Source organism: Mastigoproctus giganteus, chromosome 4, assembly GCF_048544385.1.
Source record: "Mastigoproctus giganteus isolate SK-2022 chromosome 4, ASM4854438v1, whole genome shotgun sequence".
NCBI lineage: Eukaryota > Metazoa > Arthropoda > Arachnida > Uropygi > Thelyphonidae > Mastigoproctus > Mastigoproctus giganteus.
The window spans coordinates 142,903,017-142,923,257 of NC_143578.1; the positions used below are offsets into that span (position 1 = coordinate 142,903,017).

Below are 20,241 nucleotides of genomic sequence, written 5' to 3' on the forward strand. Positions count from 1 at the left end.
CTACAGACCAGTAAGGCTCCTGGAGTTGATGGAATATACCCTATAATCTTAAGAGAGGCGGCAAGCGAGTGCATTGAACCATTGAGGCTAATTATGCGAGCATCATTAGACTCTGGGGAGATTCCCTTGGATTGGAAAAGTGCAAATGTATCTCCCATACATAAGGGTGGCTCTAAAAGTGAAGTTGGAAATTATCGACCTGTCAGTCTGACTTCAGTAGTAGGGAAAATCATGGAGGCAATGATCAAGGGTGGAATTCAGGATCATTTGGATCGAATTGAAATTCTCAAGGATACTCAGCATGGTTTCGTAAAGGGAAAATCATGTTTAACAAATCTGGTTCGCTATTTCGAAAGGGTCACTCACGAGCTGGATTTAGGGAATAATTTCGACATTGTTTATTTAGATTTAAGCAAAGCTTTTGACTCAGTCCCACATGAGCGGTTGCTTTATAAGCTGGAACAGGTTGGAATCACTGGGAAAATCCTTAGATGGATAGAAGGATGGCTTCAGGGCAGGAGGCAGAGGGTTGTGATAAATGGCTATTCCTCAGATTGGGTTGAGGTAAGAAGTGGGGTTCCCCAAGGATCAGTATTAGGACCACTGTTGTTTTTAATTTTCATAAACGACATTGATGAAGGGATAGAGGGCGTGATGTCTAAATTTGCAGATGATGTTAAAATTGGAAGAGTAGTTAATGATCACTGTCAAGCTGAGCTTCTTCAGAGAGACCTAGATAGACTTCAGGAATGGTCAGAAAAATGGCAGCTGTGCTTTAATCCAACAAAGTGTAAGGTATTACACCTGGGAAACAGTAATCCCAAAAAAACTTATTCACTTGGTGGAGTTCAACTAAACCCAGTACTGGAGGAAAGGGACTTGGGTGTTACGATACGGTCAGACATGAAATTCTCTGAGCATTGTAAACAGGTTGCAAGGAAGGCCCATGGTGTCCTATCGATGATCTATCGAACTTTTGCAAGTAGAGATAGGGACGTGATAATCCCATTATATAAGGCTTATGTTAGACCACACTTGGAATACTGTGTTCAAGTATGGAGACCGCACCTGAAGAAAGACATCGAGCTTCTTGAAAGGGTGCAAAGACGGGTAACTCGCCTGGTGAGATCGGCAAAAGGGCGTCCTTATGAAGAAAGACTTCGAATATGTGGGTTGCAGAGTTTGGAAACTAGACACCTTAGAGGAGATTTGATTGAGGTGTTTAAGGCTCTGAGAGGCATCAGTAAAATGAATGAGGACGAAATTTTCAAGTTTATAAATGATGCTAGAACTAGGGGACATAAATTCAAGTTACGGGGGGAAATGTTTAGATTGGACTGCAGGAAGTTCTATTTTAGCCAGCGAGTTATAAATTACTGGAATAAGTTGCCTTCATGGGTGGTAGAGGCCGACAGTTTGGGGAAATTCAAAGGTCATCTGGATAGTACGTTCGGGTAAGGGAAGCGCATAGGATGATAGGTTTAATTTCCTTTTTATTTATTTTTTATTTTATTATTATTTTTTTTATTTATTAATTATTATTATTTAGTTATTTATTTATTTATTTTTTGTTTTTATCATTGTTTTGTTCGGATTTTTTATTTATTTTATTTTATTTTATTTTTTTTTTTTTTTTTTGGCTGGTGCAGCATAAGCCATAGGCTTTCTTGCACCATGCGGCCGTTACTAATACTAATACAACCGTCTTTCCTCGATTTGAATTTATGCCCTCTCAGGCTTATTCAGGATTATTCTGAGCAAGAGGAAGAATCCCATCCGCATTGAGCATGCTCAAACCATTCCAGGCTTTATACACCTCAATCAGATCACCTCGCAGGTGCCTAGTCTCCAGACACTGTAATTTGCAAAACTTAATTTGATTATTTGGTTTTTTAGGAGCATTAGCAACTAAGGCCATATTGCTTCGAGGATATGTGGTGGTCATTCCCTGACCTTTCCGCATCCTCCGTATTTGGTGGTCACGGTCTCGAACCCCAGTCTAATCAAGAAGCGTGTGTTAACGGAAGAAAGTGCCTTTATTATGGGCAAGTTCTTTTTTACCCGACAAAAATATGGCTACGAATAACAAGGGAAATGTGAAAATATCAAGGAAGGTGATGACATTAGCGAATAAAATTGAGTTATTAGACAAAATTTCTAATGGTGAAAGTGTCTCTTCAGTGGCAAAACATTATAAAATCAATGAGTCAACGGTACGATCAATCAAAAAAATTGGAAGAAAAAATCCGCCGTAGTGTCTGTGAAAAACGCGCTAATTGCTTCAAAAATTTGCTCTGTAACTCATGATGTTAAATTAGAAAAAAATGGAAAAAGCTTTAAATCTGTGGATAGAAGACCGAACTCAAAATAAAATTCCATTAAGTTCACTTATCATTCGTGAAAAGGCAAAACTCCTTTATCAACACTTTAGCGAAACTGGTGATAGCACTGGCGGGATAAGTTTTTTAGCTAGCAAAGGTGCTGGAATGAAAGATTTGTTTGAAATTTCTAATAAATATTACATTTAATATTAAATTATTTCTTATTTTCATTTCGATGCCATATGCTTGCATTTCACTATGTACTGTCTATGTACAGTCATATTATGAAGGTACATATAATACATAGACAAAATTTTAGACTAGTGTTTCCTATATATTTCATACTTTGGAACGGAACCCCTTTATTACTATGGGAGCCATAACTCAGTATTCGCGTTTTCAGTATTCGCAACATTACTCAGGAACGTAACCCCCACGAATAGCGGGGGTTTACTGTACTGGTTCTAATAACTCTACATTCTTCATAAAAGGAGGCTTCAGACCTGTATGCAGTACTCAAGGCATAGCCTGACAATTGCCTTATACAGGATATAATTACTTCCTTTTCCCTACTAGCAAAATTCCTGTATATTATTCACAATACCTCATGACCTGCTCTGCACAATTACCCGTGGGACTTTTTCATTCTCTACTTCCCTAAGTGTAGTACCACACAGGTGGTACGTTTCCCTGGGGGTTACTTCTACCCATATGCAGAACTTTGAATTTGTCAATGTTAAACATCAGTTGCCACTTCTCGTCTGATCTGCCCAAATTTTCTAGATCCAGTTGCAGTAGCGCACTGCCATTAGTCATTACCAACAACCCTGCCAACAACAACCCAGCAAATATTCTTGCCACCTCTATTTAAGTGCATCTGATAATGATATCAGTGCACTGGTTTGTGCAACAAGGTCTGTCTGAGAGATATTGATCCCAGGTGGAAAATACACTGAACATATTGGTAGAAGAACCCGCTACAAAGGGCAAATGCCTCGGTGTTTGTTTTAAGGGCTATACTAGACGAGCGCTTGATGTGCGGCATTAGCGATGCCTTCCAACACCCAGTTTTAAACAAAGCAGAGGGTAAAGGCATGCAAACTAGACGGGCACTTCGAACGGTGCATAGGACAACGTAAGCTGGCGTAAAATGCCTGGCAACGCCTTCAGATACATTACAAGCGCATACGCCTTGGCATTGGCCAAGGCGTATGCGCTTGGCCTGAGGAGACATTTTCCCAGTGATTGGGGTGGTTGCCCTTAATTGGTTTGTTCATTATACTTTGGGGAAGACGATGTTTGACACAGAGGACTTTATTTGTGAGGTGGAAAGGAGGTCTCCCTTGTACAACATGTTTTTTTGTTATTTGGTTTTTAGGAGCATTGGCAAATAAGACCATATTGCTCCGGGGATATGCGGTGGTCATTCCCTGACCTTTCCGCATCCTCCGTATGTACAACATGTCATTAGAAGACTATTTCAACAAAGAAATAAAGGCAAAGCATTGTATTGAAATTGGAAAAGAAGTGTTTCCGAACTGGGATAAAACTCCTGGTATTACGATTATGTAATGATGAGAAGTATCAGAAAGCTCAGTTCTGAACTTATACTTATTGTAAATATTACTTCTATTTTAGTACTGTTTCATTACTTAACAAAATACAAGTTTGTTCGCTTGCAGAGACAATTTATTGGTAAATTCTGGGTTATCTGTATACAGTATCATGAATATACATAATTTAAGTTAATAAAGAACCCAATTATTATTAAATAAGATGAAAACAGTAGTCGTAAAACTGCTGAAGAATATCCACTGCAACAGTACAACTAATGTCGACGTTAACAAATGAGAATCATGTGCAGTCTCTGTCTTCTTCCAAAACAAATTTTGAACCTTTTGTTTCAAACATAACTTCGGCGTCTTTCTTTTTTGAAAAGTATTGTGAAAGCAATGAGAGCATGCAGTAAGCTGCCAAGTACAGTGACGTTGCCAGCATGATACAGGGAAAAAAATAATAATAAAATAATGCACGCAACTGTTTCTTGGCATAAAAAACATGACTGAAAAAATTGCAACAGATTGTTTTTGAAAAACAAAAAGATCATACTTCCTTTCTGCAATGTGTATTTCATCTATTAACACAAAATCAAGGAAATTCATCTATTGGAAGCCACACTGAAAACAGGAAAAACTGATAACACTGCAATGCACATTTGATTAAAAAAAAAAAAGTTTGCTTTATTGTAATTGTTTTTAGATAGTGGGTATAAATAAAATAATTTTACAAACAAAGAAAACATTTCATAAAAATTTCAATTAGTGGGAGCTGATCTGTCAGTACAGTGCATAAAGCAACAATGTAAACATCGCTATTGATTTCTGCATCAGGGTATCAGATTTTGTATTTTTTTCCACTAATTAACATTAGAAGTTCATCAAAACTTTGCATCGACAGTCTGTAAAATAAAAATTCTCAGGAGACTTCCTGTGTTTCAAACATAATATACAGTAAAACATTCTTTTTTTTTTTTTTTTTTTTATAACCTATTTGAATTTGCTGGATGAATCCACCATCGTCGTTTTCTCTTTCTACTTGCAATCAACACTACATAAATACACAATACATCCAACTCGAACAACATCCATCTTGAAACTGGAAATAGAAAAAATGAGCCGCTGGTGATATCCAATGAAATGTTAGAAGTGCCCCATCTAGTTTGAAATAATCTGACATTAGGAGTACTACATGTAGTTTGCTGTTTTGGAGGCATTCACAATGCCAGCTTACACTCACACTTCAAGTGCTCTTCTAGTATAGCCCAAAGAGGGATTACTTTGAATGCAGTATGGCAGCTACTAGGATAGTGACTCCACCATCAGCAGGTCCATCCCCTTCTTCTTTATGTATTATGCTGACATTAAGATATTTCCTGCAGACAGCGACACACTGGTTTATGCTTATGGAGTAGGGCCTTGATGTCAACTATATTCCATCGGAACCCACAGCAATTCCATTGTATAAATTTGGCCATTATTTAGGCTTTGTAGAATTGTTGGAAGGATTCCACAAAGGTCTTAGAACTCAGACTTTTCAGTCTTGGATTTTATCTTTTTTGGAGAAGTATGGATGCTGTCCATTTCTTGCTCTGCAAAGAGCTCCAAGCCTGAATCATCTGCTGCCACCTTTAAGTTGATGTCCATGTTTTCCTGTGTTACACCACGTACTTCAGGTTGTTTGATTTCACTCTCTCTCCCTCACTTTTTGTTACCGGTGGAGCATTAGAAGGTACAGATATAAGAGTGGAACTGACTCGTCCTTTCGGTGGGTTTTTTCAAGCTTACTAAATAGCAGGTGATGGGAATGGTCATCTCCATTTGTATCCCTACCATATACTTCCCAGGAACCTTCTGGCCATATGATGGCCTGCTACTATCACTGGATTCATCTGCTACTATTGGTCTCCTGCTAAGAAATGTTCAGATGTTCTGTTTTTAGAATTTCTTCTCTTCCTTCCACCTCTAGCATGCTTGAGAGTATATTTTTGGATTTTACAGCGAGCATAGGCACGGTTACCACAACAGGATGTTAGAGAGTGGCGTCCTGTGATGCCCACTTTTAAATTTTCTTCATATGTGTATATAAGTTTTTAGGCACCCCTTGAATGTTAGCACCTGGGTCCACCCCTTGCACTCTAGGGAATGGGCTGCCCATGGCTGTACTTTTGCCACTTAAGATACCTCAGCAGATTTAGTATGTCAATCCTCACTGAGCAGTTTAAGTAGCCTGCCTTGGTGGAAATTAGACCATGGAGTGTCACATGTTAGGATCAGAACTCACGTAGGAATGAGATTCCAGTCCTTTTGAATTGATATTCTCTTGACAGCTGTCACTCCTTGGTCTTTCAATTCAGAGCCAATCTCTTCTTCAGAGACATGAAGAAGATTCCACTCTGATACGTCACCATGTGAATTCTTCAAGTAGTGTCATTTTTATTTGGGTGGCTCTCAGAATTTACTGGTCGTGTTTTTGATGTGAAGCTTCAACTAGGTCTCCAGAATGCTTTTTAACAAAATTTGGAGATCTGCCAACTCTTCTAATCCATTCTGGATGAAGAAGAGTGATATTTTCCTGGGTGTCTGCTCTCCGGTAGAATGGAGAATGAGGAAAAGTAGAGTCAGTGACGTTGGTGCTATATCCCCAGTTTTGGATTGTTTTATTGAAGTGTTATTAGTATCATTTGATCAATGAAGTAGGGCCTTGTTGGGCCCAAAAAGAAGGATTTAAATTACTCATGAGAGTAAAAAATATATATTTGATGCCTAAAGTACAGAATTTGGAGTAGATACAGCATATACAAATGGGGCCAAAGTTGGCTTAGAGCATCACACCTATATTTCCGATAAACCTTGACCCCATCCCATGACCAAAGGCGTATTGGAATGTAGCTGATCCTAGCAGTAGGACCACAACTGATCAAGTCGGGCAAGTCTGGGGTCTCCCATCTTGTTGAAGCAGGGGCTAAAGTGGTGTGTTTGAACTGGACAACTTACCCACCAGGATCATCCTTTCTGAGTTTCCATGGAATCTGTTGCTGCACATGGCTGTACACAACAGATTCCATTGATGTAACCCTGGAACAAGGGTATGGGCAATGGATACTAGTAATGGTAATCTGAAAGGCCAGCAGCATCACTGGGAGGTCTGCTCACCACATAACTGCCCACATCAAGGGGTCAACCAAGAGTAATAATAATAATAATAGTAACCAGACACAACCAACTACCACATGCATTTGGTACCAATACCTGTCACAGGGTGGGAACAAAATGCCATAAGAAGAAAATAGTTATAATAATAATAACAACAAATTCATATTGTATCATTTAATATAAATTTTTAAAATTTTGTGAGATGTATAAGAAATAAAATTAAAAGTAAAGTGGAAGAGAAGAACTTGTTTTAAGGTGGTCGACCTGGCACAGATTTCTTAAAGGGTTATTTGGTCTGATCAATATGAAAAAACAGCAAATTAGGCCCTTGAAACCTAAATTCACCCTGCCCACAGATTTGGCTTTCTTTTTTTGGGTCAGATACTGCATTCTAGTATCTCCAACACAATAAGTTCATTCATCACTAGCTGCCATGTAATTTTATTGTCCTACCATTTGTATCCCCAATTCACAGATGGATCAAAGGGTAACAAGGATGATTACAGTACTGTTATCTTGACTTCAGTTCCACAGAAAACAAAGGAGTCACTAGTTAGCATTAGCATAGGCATTGGATGCAAGAAAGCAAGCTTATGCGGCATCAGCCAAAAAAAAAAAAAAACCCACTTCCACTTCACCCCTCTGTTCGTTCCAAATACCTGTCCAGCTGAGCCTTAAACTTATTTAGGCTATCAACCTCCACCACAAGGGATGGAAGTCTGTTCCACCAACCAACCACCCGCTGGCTAAAGGCAAATTTCCTCACATCTATCCTACATCTGTCTTTCTTCAATTTGAATTTATGCCCTCTCAGGTGATTTTTCTGAGCTAGAGGAAGAATCCCATCAGCATTGAGCATGCTTAAACCATTCAAGGCTTTATACACCTCTATCAGATCACCTCGCTGGTGCCTAGTCTCCAGACACTGTAATTTGCAAAACTTAAGCCTTTCTTCGTAAGAGCACCCCTTTGTTCCATTCACTAATCTTGTTGCCCTTCTCTGTACTCGTTCCAGCAGCTCTACATCCTTCTTGAAATGAGGCCTCCAGACCTGTATACAGTACTCTAGGTGTGGCCTGACCATTGCCTTATACAACGGAATAATCACCTCCTTATCCCTGCTGGAAAAATTCCTGTATATCATTGACAATACTCCATGAGCTACTCTTGCAGCCCGTCTGCACTGCTCAGAGAACTTCATATCTGCCTGCACAACCACCCCCAAGTCCCTTTCATTCTCTACCACTGTCAGTGTAGTACCACAGAGTTGATACGTTACTCTGGGGTTGCTGTTTACCATGTGTAGTACTTTACATTTGTCAATGTTAAGCCACCTCTCAGCCCATCTGCTCAACCTTTCCAGATCCTGTTGCAGCAGCATAGTGTCAGTAGTGTCCTTGACAACCCTGCCAACCTTTGTACCATCTGCAAACTTGGACATTAAGCTTGATATACCATCATCAACATCATTTATAAATACAGAAAACAATAATGGACCCAACACTGAGCCCTGAGGGACTCCACTAATAACATTAGTCCACGATGAGCAGTGTCCATTGATTACCACTCTCTGTCTTCTCCTCCTCAACCACCCCTTTATCCATAGCAGCAATTTGCCTCCAATGTCACACTGCTCCAATTTGTGTAGCAGTCTTCCATGTGCAACAGTATCAAAAGCCTTTCTAAGATCCAAGTATATAATATCAAAGTTATTCCCTGCATCCAGTTCTTTTGTGACTGCATCATAATATCCAATCAAGTTGGTCAGGCAAGACTTCCCCTTAACAAAACCATGCTGTGTCTGAGCTATAACTGAAGTCTTGTCTAAATGATCCTGCAGTGCTTCTTTAACCAGTGCCTCCATTAATTTTCCTGGAACAGAAGTTAAGCTCACAGGTCTATAATTACTTGTGTCAGCCTTTGATCCTCCTTTGTGAATTGGGGTCACATTTGCACATTTCCAGTCTATGGGTACCTCCCCTAAGTCCAAGGAAGCTCTCATAATTATGGCTAAGGGTTTGCTTACTTCCTTTGCTGCCTCCTCTAATATAACTGGATAGATCCCATCCACCCCGGGTGCCTTTCTTGTGTTTATCTTCAACAGTTTCTCCTCCACTTTACTCCCAGTTATTTCAAGATTCTGTAGCTTACTGCTAGAGTTGAATACACCTCTGGCATTCCCCTTGCTGAATAACTCCTCATGTGTGAATGTCGATGCAAAATATTCATTTAGTTTGTTAGCTACCTGAGCAGGATCATCAACAGTTGACCCATCAATATCAAGTGGACCAATCTGATTTATCCCCTTCCTTCTAGAGTTAACATAAGTAAAGAACTCTTTGCTGTTTTTCTTTGCATCCCTTGCCAAGGATTTCTCGTAATCTGCCTTTGCCTGCCTAACCTCCTTTGTAACTTGGTTGCATATCAACTTGTATCTATCATAGGCTTCTGTGTCATGTGTTAATTTGTAAGTATCCCATGCATTTTTCTTCTCTGCCATATGCCTCATTAGTTCATCTGACATCCATTTTGGCCTAAAACTTGAACAATATTTCTTAGTTGGTATGTAAAGCCTAGTAGCTTCCAAGATAAGTTCTTTGAATGCTTCCCATTTTGAATTTGCTGTTAGTAACATCATCAGTTGGTCCCACTGTATAGAATTTAAATACTGTCTCAGTCCATCGTAGTCGCCTTTACGGAAGCAATAACCCTTCCCTTTACCCCTAATGGTAGTTACCTCTTTGAGTAAATCCCACTTCAGCACACTGTGATCACTGCCACCTAGTGGTTCGTTTATCTGCAGATTCTTAATGCATGAAGAATCACTGCTGATAATCAAATCAAGAGTATTACTCCCTCTAGTTGCCTCCCGAACATGCTGATGTAGAAAACAATCATCCAATAAATCCACAAAAGCCCTGCTAGTGTGTGAGTGACCAATCCACAAATTCCAGTCATTATCTGGGAAATTAAAATCCCCCATTATAAGACTCTCATTTACTGGCCCACTCTATTTTCCTGTACAGTTTCTTATTATACTCATCAGAGTCATTAGGCCTATAGCACACTCCTACTCTCAATTTTGATCTCCCAATGCTTATGTCACACCAAACTGACTCAACACTGCACTGTCCGGCGATGTCGACTGGCTTCACTTCCTTGGTTTTTATGTGTTTCTTAACTAATAGCATAACCCTTCCCCCCTTCCTATCCTGTCTATCCTTTCTGTAGACGTACTCCCCAAATTGCAGTTCTGCATCCCTTATATCTGTGTGACACCACGTCTCTGATATCCCAACAATATCTGCCTTTGATGTTTTGAGCAATACCTCAAATTCATCAAATTTATTTACTAAACTCCTAGCATTGGTGTACACGCAAGTATACCTGCACTTGTTTCTATTCTTGGCTACCCTAACACAACCCATGTGTTTACTTGTACCGCAATGGCTCCCAGCAGTCTCTGAAATACCATGCATCTTGTTTTCCAGGCTTCTGCTCATTCTAATAGAAGCAGTGCAAGAATCTCTTTCACCTCTGCCAGTGGCTACTGTCAATCTATTGGTCTTTGTCTCCCCCCAAGCTAGCAGTTTTCCGACCCACCTAACACTGCCTCGATAGCATCAGCAAATATTCTTGCACCCTTTCTATTTAAGTGTATCCCATCCCTGTAGAAGCAATCTCACTTGTTAACAAGTACAGTCCAGTCTGAAAAAAATTCTACCCCTTGAGCCTTGCACAATCTTTCCAGGGCCGAATTGATCGACAAGGCTCTCATCATATACTCCCTCCTATCGTGTCTGGGCAGAATTGCAGACACTTTCAAATTCAACCCTAATTCTCGGCTTTTGTTCAACAGTGACCTGTACTTGTTAAGTAATTCTGCCGGTCTCCTACTCTTAATATTATTAGTGCCATCGTGTACAACTATATCACCTTTTGTGACCTTAAAAGATGATATTCGCTCTACAACGTCATCAACCTTTGCCCCTGGTAGACATACCCTGGTCCTGTCCCACCTATCTTTTTTACAAAGCATGTTCCCCGTTTCCCTGACAATAGAGTCGCCAACAACTACTAGTTCCTTCGGGACCAGCGCATTCTGCCTTGGGGGTTGTCTCTGTGTCACGCGATGCCCAAGTGCAAGCTCTGGCGTTGATGTGGGCAGCTGAGAGCTTGATGGGCCCCTCAATTTAGTTTCTTCGAGGGCATTCACCCTGTCCTTCAAGCTCTCATATAGGCCCACAAGAACGCCGAGTTGTTGCTTGATATCGATACACTCCTTGCATCGCGCACACACAAAGACATCCCCCTTGGCCGTATCATGTCCCGTACCCGATTGCTCTGCAAACATCAAGCAAACAGTGCATTTTATAAGACTGTGAGTCAGAGGACAACTGCCCCCCTCAGTTCTGCTCTGAGCCACAGCACTTCCATTAGCTTGAGCCTTTTGCTTTGCCGCTCTGGTCTGAGTCATGATTCTATTAATTAATTTATTAATTTATTATAATTATGTTATGTTATTAATTATGTTAAATATAATTAATTAAATTACGTTTGTAATCTAAGCAGTTATATGTATTTATTTAAACGTACAATTTAACTGCTAACGAAGTTCAACTAATGCTATCTAGTACGGTATATAACTATCGTATCACAAAGGCGGGAAAATTACGAACGGTACCGGAGTTGAAGCACGTGGAAACCTTTACCGATACTTTTATGCAATTACAAGGCCAAGTAAAGAATAAATACACCAAATTAATCAGAAAATCACAAAATAATAGGAGACCGGCGGAATTACTTAGCAAGTACAGGTCACTGCTGAAAAAAAGCCGTGAATTAGGGTTGAACTTGAAAGTGTCTGCAATTCTGCCCAGACACGATAGGAGGGAGTATATGATGCTCCTTGTCGATCAATTCGGCCCTGGAGGGATTGTGCAAGGCTCAAGGGGTAGAATTTTTTTCAGCCTGGACTGTACTTGTTAACAGGAGAGATTGCTTCTACAGGGATGGGATACACTTAAATAGAAAGGGTGCAAGAATTTTTGCTGATGCTGTCGAGGCAGTGTTAGGTGGGTCGGAAAACTGCTAGTTGGGGGGGATACAAGGACTAATAGATTAACAGTAGCCACTGGCAGAGGTGGAAGTGATTCTTGCACTGCTTCTATTGAAATGAGCAGAAGTCTGAAAAACAAGATGCAGGATATTTCAGAGACTGCTGGTAGTCATTGCGTTACAAGTAAACACATGGGTTGTGTTAGGGTAGCTAAGAATAGAAACAGGTGCATGTATACCTGCGTGTACACCAATGCTAGGAGTTTGGTAAATAAATTTGATGAATTTGAGGTATTGCTCAAAACATCAAAGGCAGATATTGTTGGGATATCAGAGACGTGGTGTCACACAGATATAAGTAATGCGGAACTGGAATTTGGGGAATACAATGTGTATAGAAAGGATAGACAGGACAGGAGGGGAGGAGGGGTTATGCTATTAATTAAGAAACACATAAAGTCCAAGGAAGTGAAGCCAGTCGACATCGATGGACAGGGCAGTGCCGAATCAGTTTGGTGTGACATAAGCATAGGGAAATCAAAATTGAGAGTAGGAGTGTGCTATAGGCCTAATGACTCTGATGAGTATAATAAGATATTGTACAGGGAAATAGAGTGGGCCAGTAAATCAGAGAGTCTTATAATGGGGGATTTTAATTTCCCAGATATTGACTGGAATTTGTGGGTTGGTCACTCGCACACTAGCAAGGCTTTTGTGGATTTATTGGATGATTGTTTTCTACACCAGCATGTTCGTGAGGCAACAAGAGGGAGCAATACTCTTGATCTGATTATCAGTAGTGACTCTTCATGCATTAAGAACCTGCAGATAAATGAACCACTAGGTGGCAGTGATCACAGTGTGTTGAAGTGGGATTTACTCAAGGAGGTAACTACCATCAGAGGAAAAGGGAAGGGTTTTTGTTTTCGTAAAGGCGACTATGATGGTCTGAGACAGTATTTAAATTCTATACAGTGGGACCAACTGATGAAGTTACCAACAGCAAACTCAAAATGGGAAGCATTCAAGGAACTAATCTTGGAGGCTACCAGGCTTTACATACCAACTAAGAAATATTGTTCAAGGTTTAGGCCTAAATGGTTGTCAGATGAACTAATGAGACATGTGGCAGAGAAGAAAAATGCATGGGATACATATAAATTAATGGGTGACATGGAAGCCTATGATAGATATAAGTTGGTCTGTAACCAAGTCACAAAGGAGATTAGGCAGGCAAAGGCAGACTACGAAAAATCCTTGGCAAAGGATGCAAAGAAAAACAGAAAAGAGTTCTTTACATACTTGAACTCGAGAAGGAAAGGGATGAATCAGATTGGTCCACTGGATATTGATGGTTCAACAGTTGAGGATCCTGCTCAGGTGGCTAACAATCTAAACGAGTATTTTGCATCTACATTCACGCATGAGGAGTTATTCAGGAAGGAGAATGATGTAGGTAAAGTAAACATTGGCAGTGAGCTGGATGATTTTGTAATAACTGAGAGAAAAGTGGAGGAGAGATTGTTGAGGATAAACATAAAAAAGGCACCTGGGGTGGATGGGATCTATCCAGTTATATTAAAGGAGGCAGCAAAGGAAGTATGCAAACCCCTAGCCATAATTATGAGAGCTTCTTTGGACTCAGGGGAGGTACCCATAGACTGGAGATGTGCAAATGTAACCCCAATTCACAAAGGAGGATCAAAGGCTGACACAAGTAATTATAGACCTGTTAGTTTAACTTCTGTTCCAGGTAAATTAATGGAGGCACTGGTTAAAGAAGCACTGCAGGATCATCTAGACAAGAATTCAGTTATAGCTCAGACGCAGCATGGTTTTGTTAAGGGCAGGTCTTGCCTGACCAATTTGATTGGATACTATGATGTAGTCACAAAAGAACTGGATGCAGGGAATAACTTTGATATTATATATTTGGATCTTAGAAAGGCTTTTGATACTGTTGCACATGGAAGACTGCTGCACAAATTGGAGCAGTGTGGCATTGGAGGCAAATTGCTGCTATGGATAAGGGGATGGTTGAGTGGCAGAAGACAGAGAGTGGTAATCAATGGACACTGCTCAACGTGGACTAATGTTATTAGTGGAGTTCCTCAAGGTTCAGTGTTGGGTCCGTTGTTGTTTTCGGTGTTTATGAATGATATTGATGATGGGATATCAAGTTTAATGTCCAAGTTTGCAGATGATACAAAGGTTGGCAGGGTCGTTAAGGACAATACTGACGCTATGCTGCTGCAACAGGATCTGGAAAGGTTGAACAGATGGGCTGAGAGGTGGCAAATGAGGTTTAACATCGACAAATGTAAAGTGCTGCATATGGGAAACAGTAACCCCAGAGCAACGTATCAACTCTGCGGTACTACACTGACAGTGGTGGAGAATGAAAAAGACCTGGGGGTAATTGTGCAGGGAGATATGAAGTTCTCTGAGCAGTGCAGACGAGCTGCAAGAGTAGCTCATGGTGTCTTGTCAATGATATACAGGAATTTTTCTAGCAGGGATAAGGAGGTGATTATTCCCTTGTATAAGGCAATGGTTAGGCCACATCTTGAGTACTGTATACAGGTCTGGAGGCCTCATTTCAAGAAGGATGTAGAGCTGCTGGAACGGGTACAGAGAAGGGCAACAAGATTAGTAAATGGAACAAAGGGTTGCTCTTACGAAGAAAGGCTTAAGTTTTGCAAATTACAGAGTCTGGAGACTAGGCACCGGCGAGGTGATCTGATAGAGGTGTATAAGGCCTTGAATGGTTTGAGCATGCTCAATCCCAATGGGATTCTTCATCTTTCTCAGAATAATCACCTCAGAGGGCATAAATTCAAATTGAGGAAGGACGGATGTCGGATAGATGTGCGGAAATTTGCCTTTGGCCAGCGGGTGGTTGGTTGGTGGAACCGACTTCCATCACTTGTTGTTGAAGTTGATAGCCTAAACAAATTTAAAGCTCAACTGGACAGGTATTTCGAACGAACGGAGGGGTGAAATGGGAGAGGTTTTTTTTTTTTTTTTCTTTTTGGGCTGATGCTGAATAAGCTTGCTTTCTTGCATCGTATGCCTCTACTAATGCTAATGCTATACTACTAAATTTAAATCAAAAGTTTTAGAAAAACAATAATTTCAAATCAATAAATAAGAAAAATCCACTTAGCGGCTTTGAACACGACCGTCTCTAGTAGCCTCGTCAGCAGATAAAGCTTTAGTTAAAGAACTAAAGCACCACCTAAACAGGAATGCAGTTATACTGCAGTTGGTGCACAGATTTCTTAAAGGGCAATCTAGTCTGACCAAGATGAATCAAAATTATGACACATTAACAGTGCTTCTATTGGAATGAGCAGAAGCCTGAAAAACAAGATGCAGGATATTTCAGAGACTACCGGGAGTCCTTGCGGTACAAGTAAACACAACCCATGTGTTTACTTGTACCGCAATGACTCCCGGTATGTGTTAGGGTAGCTAAGAATAGAAACAAGTGCAGGTATACTTGCGTGTACACCAATGCTAGGAGTCTAGTAAATAAATTTGATGAATTTGAGGTATTGCTCAAAACATCAAAGGCAGATATTGTTGGGATATCAGAGACGTGGTGTCACACAGATATAAGGGATGCAGAACTGCAATTTGGGGAGTATGTCTACAGAAAGGATAGACAGGATAGGAAGGGGGGAGGGGTTATGCTATTAGTTAAGAAACACATAAAAACCAAGGAAGTGAAGCCAGTCGACATCACCGGACAGTACAGTGTTGAGTCAGTTTGGTGTGACATAAGCATTGGGAGATCAAAATTGAGAGTAGGAGTGTGCTATAGGCCTAATGACTCTGATGAGTATAATAAGATACTGTACAGGGAAATAGAGTGGGCCAGTAAATCAGAGAGTCTTATAATGGGAGATTTTAATTTCCCAGATATTGACTGGAATTTGGGGGCTGGTCACTCATGTTCAGGAGGCAACTGGAGGGAAGAATACTCTTGATTTGATTACCAGCAGTGATTCTTCATGCAATAAGAATCTGCAGATAAATGAACCACTAGGTGGCAGTGATCACAGTGTGCTGAAGTGGGATTTACTCAAAGAGGTAACTACCATTAGGGGTAAAGGGAAGGGTTATTGCTTTCGTAAAGGCGACTACGATGGACTGAGACAGTATTTAAATTCTATACAGTGGGACCAACTGATGATGTTACCAACAGCAAATGCAAAATGGGAAGCATTCAAAGAACTTATCTTGGAAGCTACTAGGCTATACATACCAACTAAGAAATATTGTTCAAGGTTTAGGCCTAAATGGATGTCAGATGAACTGATGAGGCATATGGCAGAGAAGAAACATTCATGGGATACATACAAATTAACACATGACACAGAAGCCTATGATAGATACAAGTTGATCTGTAACCAAGTTACAAAGGAGGTTAGGCAGGCAAAGGCAGATTACAAGAAATCTTTGGCAAGGGATGCAAAGAAAAACAGCAAAGAGTTCTGTACTTATGTAAACTCTAGAAGGAAGGGGATGAATCAGATTGGTCCACTTGATATCGATGGGTCAACTGTTGATGATCCTGCTCAGATAGCTAACAAACTAAATGAATATTTTGCATCGACATTCAGTTATTTAGCGAGGGGAAAGCCAGAGGTGTATTCAACTCTAGCAGTAAGCTAGAGAATCTTGTAATAACTGAGAGTAAAGTGGAGGAGAAATTGTTGAAGATAAACACAAGAAAGGCACCCGGGGTGGATGGGATCTATCCGGTTATATTAAAGGAAGTAAGCAAACCCTTAGCCATAATTATGAGAGCTTCCTTGGACTCAGGGGAGGTACACACAGACTGGAGATGTGCAAATGTCACCCCAATTCACAAAGGAGGATCAAAGGCTGACACAAGTAATTATAGACCTGTGAGTTTAACTTCTGTTCCAGGAAAATTAATGGAGGCACTAGCTAAAGAAGCACTGCAGGATCATTTAGACAAGACTTCAGCTATAGCTCGCACACAGCATGGTTTTGTTAAGGGGAAGTCTTGCCTGACCAGTTTGATTGGATACTATGATGCAGTCACAAAGGAACTGAATACAGGGAATAACTTTGATATTATATACTTGGATCTTAGAAAGACTTTTGATACTGTTGCACATGGAAGACTGCTGCACAAATTGGAGCAGTGTGGCATTGGAGGCAAATTGCTGCTGTGGATAAAGGGGTGGCTGAGGTGGTAATCAATGGACACTGCTCGTCGTGGACTAACAGGAACTGAATTAAAAAAATAAATTTGACATTGTATAGTTGAATTTGAGGAAGCTTTTGATACTGTTACATATAAATGACTGATGTACAAACTAGAGCAGTGTGGTGTTAAGAGCAAGTTATTGCTATGGATAACAGGGTGGCTGAGTGGGAGAAGACAGAGTAGTTATCAATGGACACTGCTCTTCGCAAACTAATGTCATTAGTGAAGACCAAAAGGATTTTGTTTTTATTAATTATACTGATAAAAGAGTATCAAGTTCGATGTCTGCACACAATAAGGTTGGTAGCATGGTTAATCACAATAATCAGGATATGCCAATGCAACAATATCTAGAAAAATTAGGCAGATTGACTGAGAAGTGGCAATTAAAGTTTAATACTGACAAATGCAAGGTACTTCATACTACAAGCAATAATCCCAGATTAATTCGCCATGTCATATGGTTAGGAAACACTCAGGTTAGAAAACAATGAAAAAAAGAGGTGGGGTTAATTGTGCAAATCAGATATGAAGTTCTCTGAGCAGTGCAAACACTCAAAGAACAAGATTAATAAGAAACAAAAGGATTCACTTACCAGGAAAGGCTTCAGTTCTGCAAATTGCAGCAAGATCTGTTCGAGGTCTTTTAAGGGTTTAAATGAATTGGGTATGATCAATGCTGTTGGAATCCTTCCTCTCGCTCAGGCCACACATGACTGGTCATAAATTAAAACCAAGGAAGGATGGCTGCAGGATCAATTTGGAGAAATTTGCCTTCACACAGCAAGCAGTTGATTATTGGGGGAAAAACTTTCATCTGGTATTGTAAATGTGAGTAGTCTGAATAAATTCAATTAAGAACTTGACAAATTATTTAAAAGGATGAGCAAGAGGTATGTAAAGTGTTATTTTATTTATTTATTTTTTTTTTTTGCTAATACTGTATAAGCTTGCTTTCTTGCTTGGTTGGTTGCCATTATTAATACTAATATTCATAGGATGCTTACATATTGTTGCAGATATGTTTTATGCATAATACAACTTGACTGATAAATTTTGTTATATAAAGGAAGGGATTAAAAAAAAAAAAAAAAAAAAAAAGGTTGAACAGCAGGTGGGCACATTTGAATATGAATTACAGGATATTTTAATATTCATATTTGAATATGAATTACTTCTCAAACCAGCATATAACATTATCTATACAGATTCTGTTCTATGAATCCATTCAAAATGAAACACACAATTACCATGCTCTGAAACAAATCAGATCCAGCTACAGGCCAAACAACATACAGTAGCATTCTGCTGGATCCCAGCTCATTCTGGAACACTTGAAAATGTAAACCAGGGCAGAGCAAAACAACCAATAAATTCAGATGTGATGGGCATGAAGATCCCTGTTCATGACTATAAATGCATTAACCTATAGGCAACTATAACCTTATGGAAATTAAGACTAGGCCATACTTCTGGGGTTCCAGCAGCAAGAAAGTAAGACGTTTTTTGGAAGAGCATGCACTGGACACTATCATATAACTCTTCTTCAATGCCATAATGTTCTTAAAGTGAAACATATTTTACTTGACTTTCTTATCAGTAAGAAAGGCTAGAAACATTTCTATCTCTCAGAAGTTCAGTGGAACCTATCACAATGAAGCACATTATTATCATTATCAGCCATATGGTGCAAGGAAGCCTGAGGCTTATGCGGCCAAAAAGAAAAAAAAAAAAAATGTACATGTTACCGTGAGAGGGAGGTAGAAAGGAATTACAAAGAAAGAGAAGAATGTTGATATCCAGCTCAGGACCCTGGGTGTGCCAAACCCATACTCACCATGTTGTGAGCCCCTGGGGTTTCTTAGAGAATGAGCAAAACTAGGTGAATTCTACTTTCTAAAGAAGATAAGGAAGTTCTCTTCCTCTAAGAGGAAAGTTCGGCTAAAAACTTACAAACTTGAAACTTTTATATCAATAACTTGAGAGGAACAATATAGCCGATCTTCAAATAGGCCTCTGGGATTGGGAATATTCATATTCATAATAACTGTTATTAAAATAAAATAACGGTATTAATATTACATTTATTTATTTTATAACGGGTGATGTAGGCCTGTGCAATTATTATGAATACAATATAGCCGATGTTGCAGTTGTATCAATACATTGTAACATTAACAACAAAAACGTTGGAAATAACCGAATTTAAAAAGCATACATATACAAACATTGAAAAAGGAAAATTACCATAGCCATGCAAATTATCTCGTGATTTCCAATCTTTTTTCATAATTGTATCATTTCTGCGATTCATACAATTTCTGCGAATTCCGTATCGAGAATCGTAAATTCAGACGTAATTTTTATTTCGTTCGTACTTTTCAAAACCCCATCAATTTCTTCTATCACGAATTATCGAATGCTCAAAATTAAGTTTATTTATACAAAAATAACTTGATATTAAAAAATGCGAAAATAATCACTTAGAAGGAGCTGCGAGAGATCCATTTGAAATTCTCCTATTGGCTATAAAAAAATTCGCCAACTTCCCGCAAACCACAGGTAATAAGATATATCTTGCTACTCGGTGCGCTGAACTAACCTTCATTTCAAAAAATGACTGTCCATAACACTGTTCAACAAAAAAATTCTTTGCATTTGTTTCCTTTCTTAAAATAGGCAAACCTTACTAATTTTAGGTCGAGAAAAATGAACATGACTTCAGAAATTTTTTATTAGCTCTAGTTTTTGAGATACACTACTTTCGCTATTGTCTAAGAATATAGTGATTTCTGTAGTAGTCGGAGTGAAAAGTAATACAGGCAACTCCATTATAACACGATACTTCTACAACACGGTTGTTCGCTCTAACACGATTGATAAATTGCAGAAATCCTCGCACAAC

The 20,241-nt window shown here is 39.5% G+C and overlaps 1 protein-coding gene across 1 annotated transcript in view; it reads right to left on the reverse strand.

Moving 5' to 3' along the window:
- LOC150087104 (uncharacterized) overlaps positions 1 to 19,730 on the reverse strand; it is a 367,036-nt gene extending 347,306 nt beyond the window's left edge. The window contains exon 1 of the mRNA XM_090372376.1: positions 19,584 to 19,730. Coding sequence (XP_090228502.1) covers positions 19,584 to 19,650 — 67 coding nt within the window. The 5' untranslated portion in view covers positions 19,651 to 19,730. The remainder of the gene's footprint in view (positions 1 to 19,583) is intronic.
- Between the last annotated feature and the right edge of the window lie 511 nt (positions 19,731 to 20,241).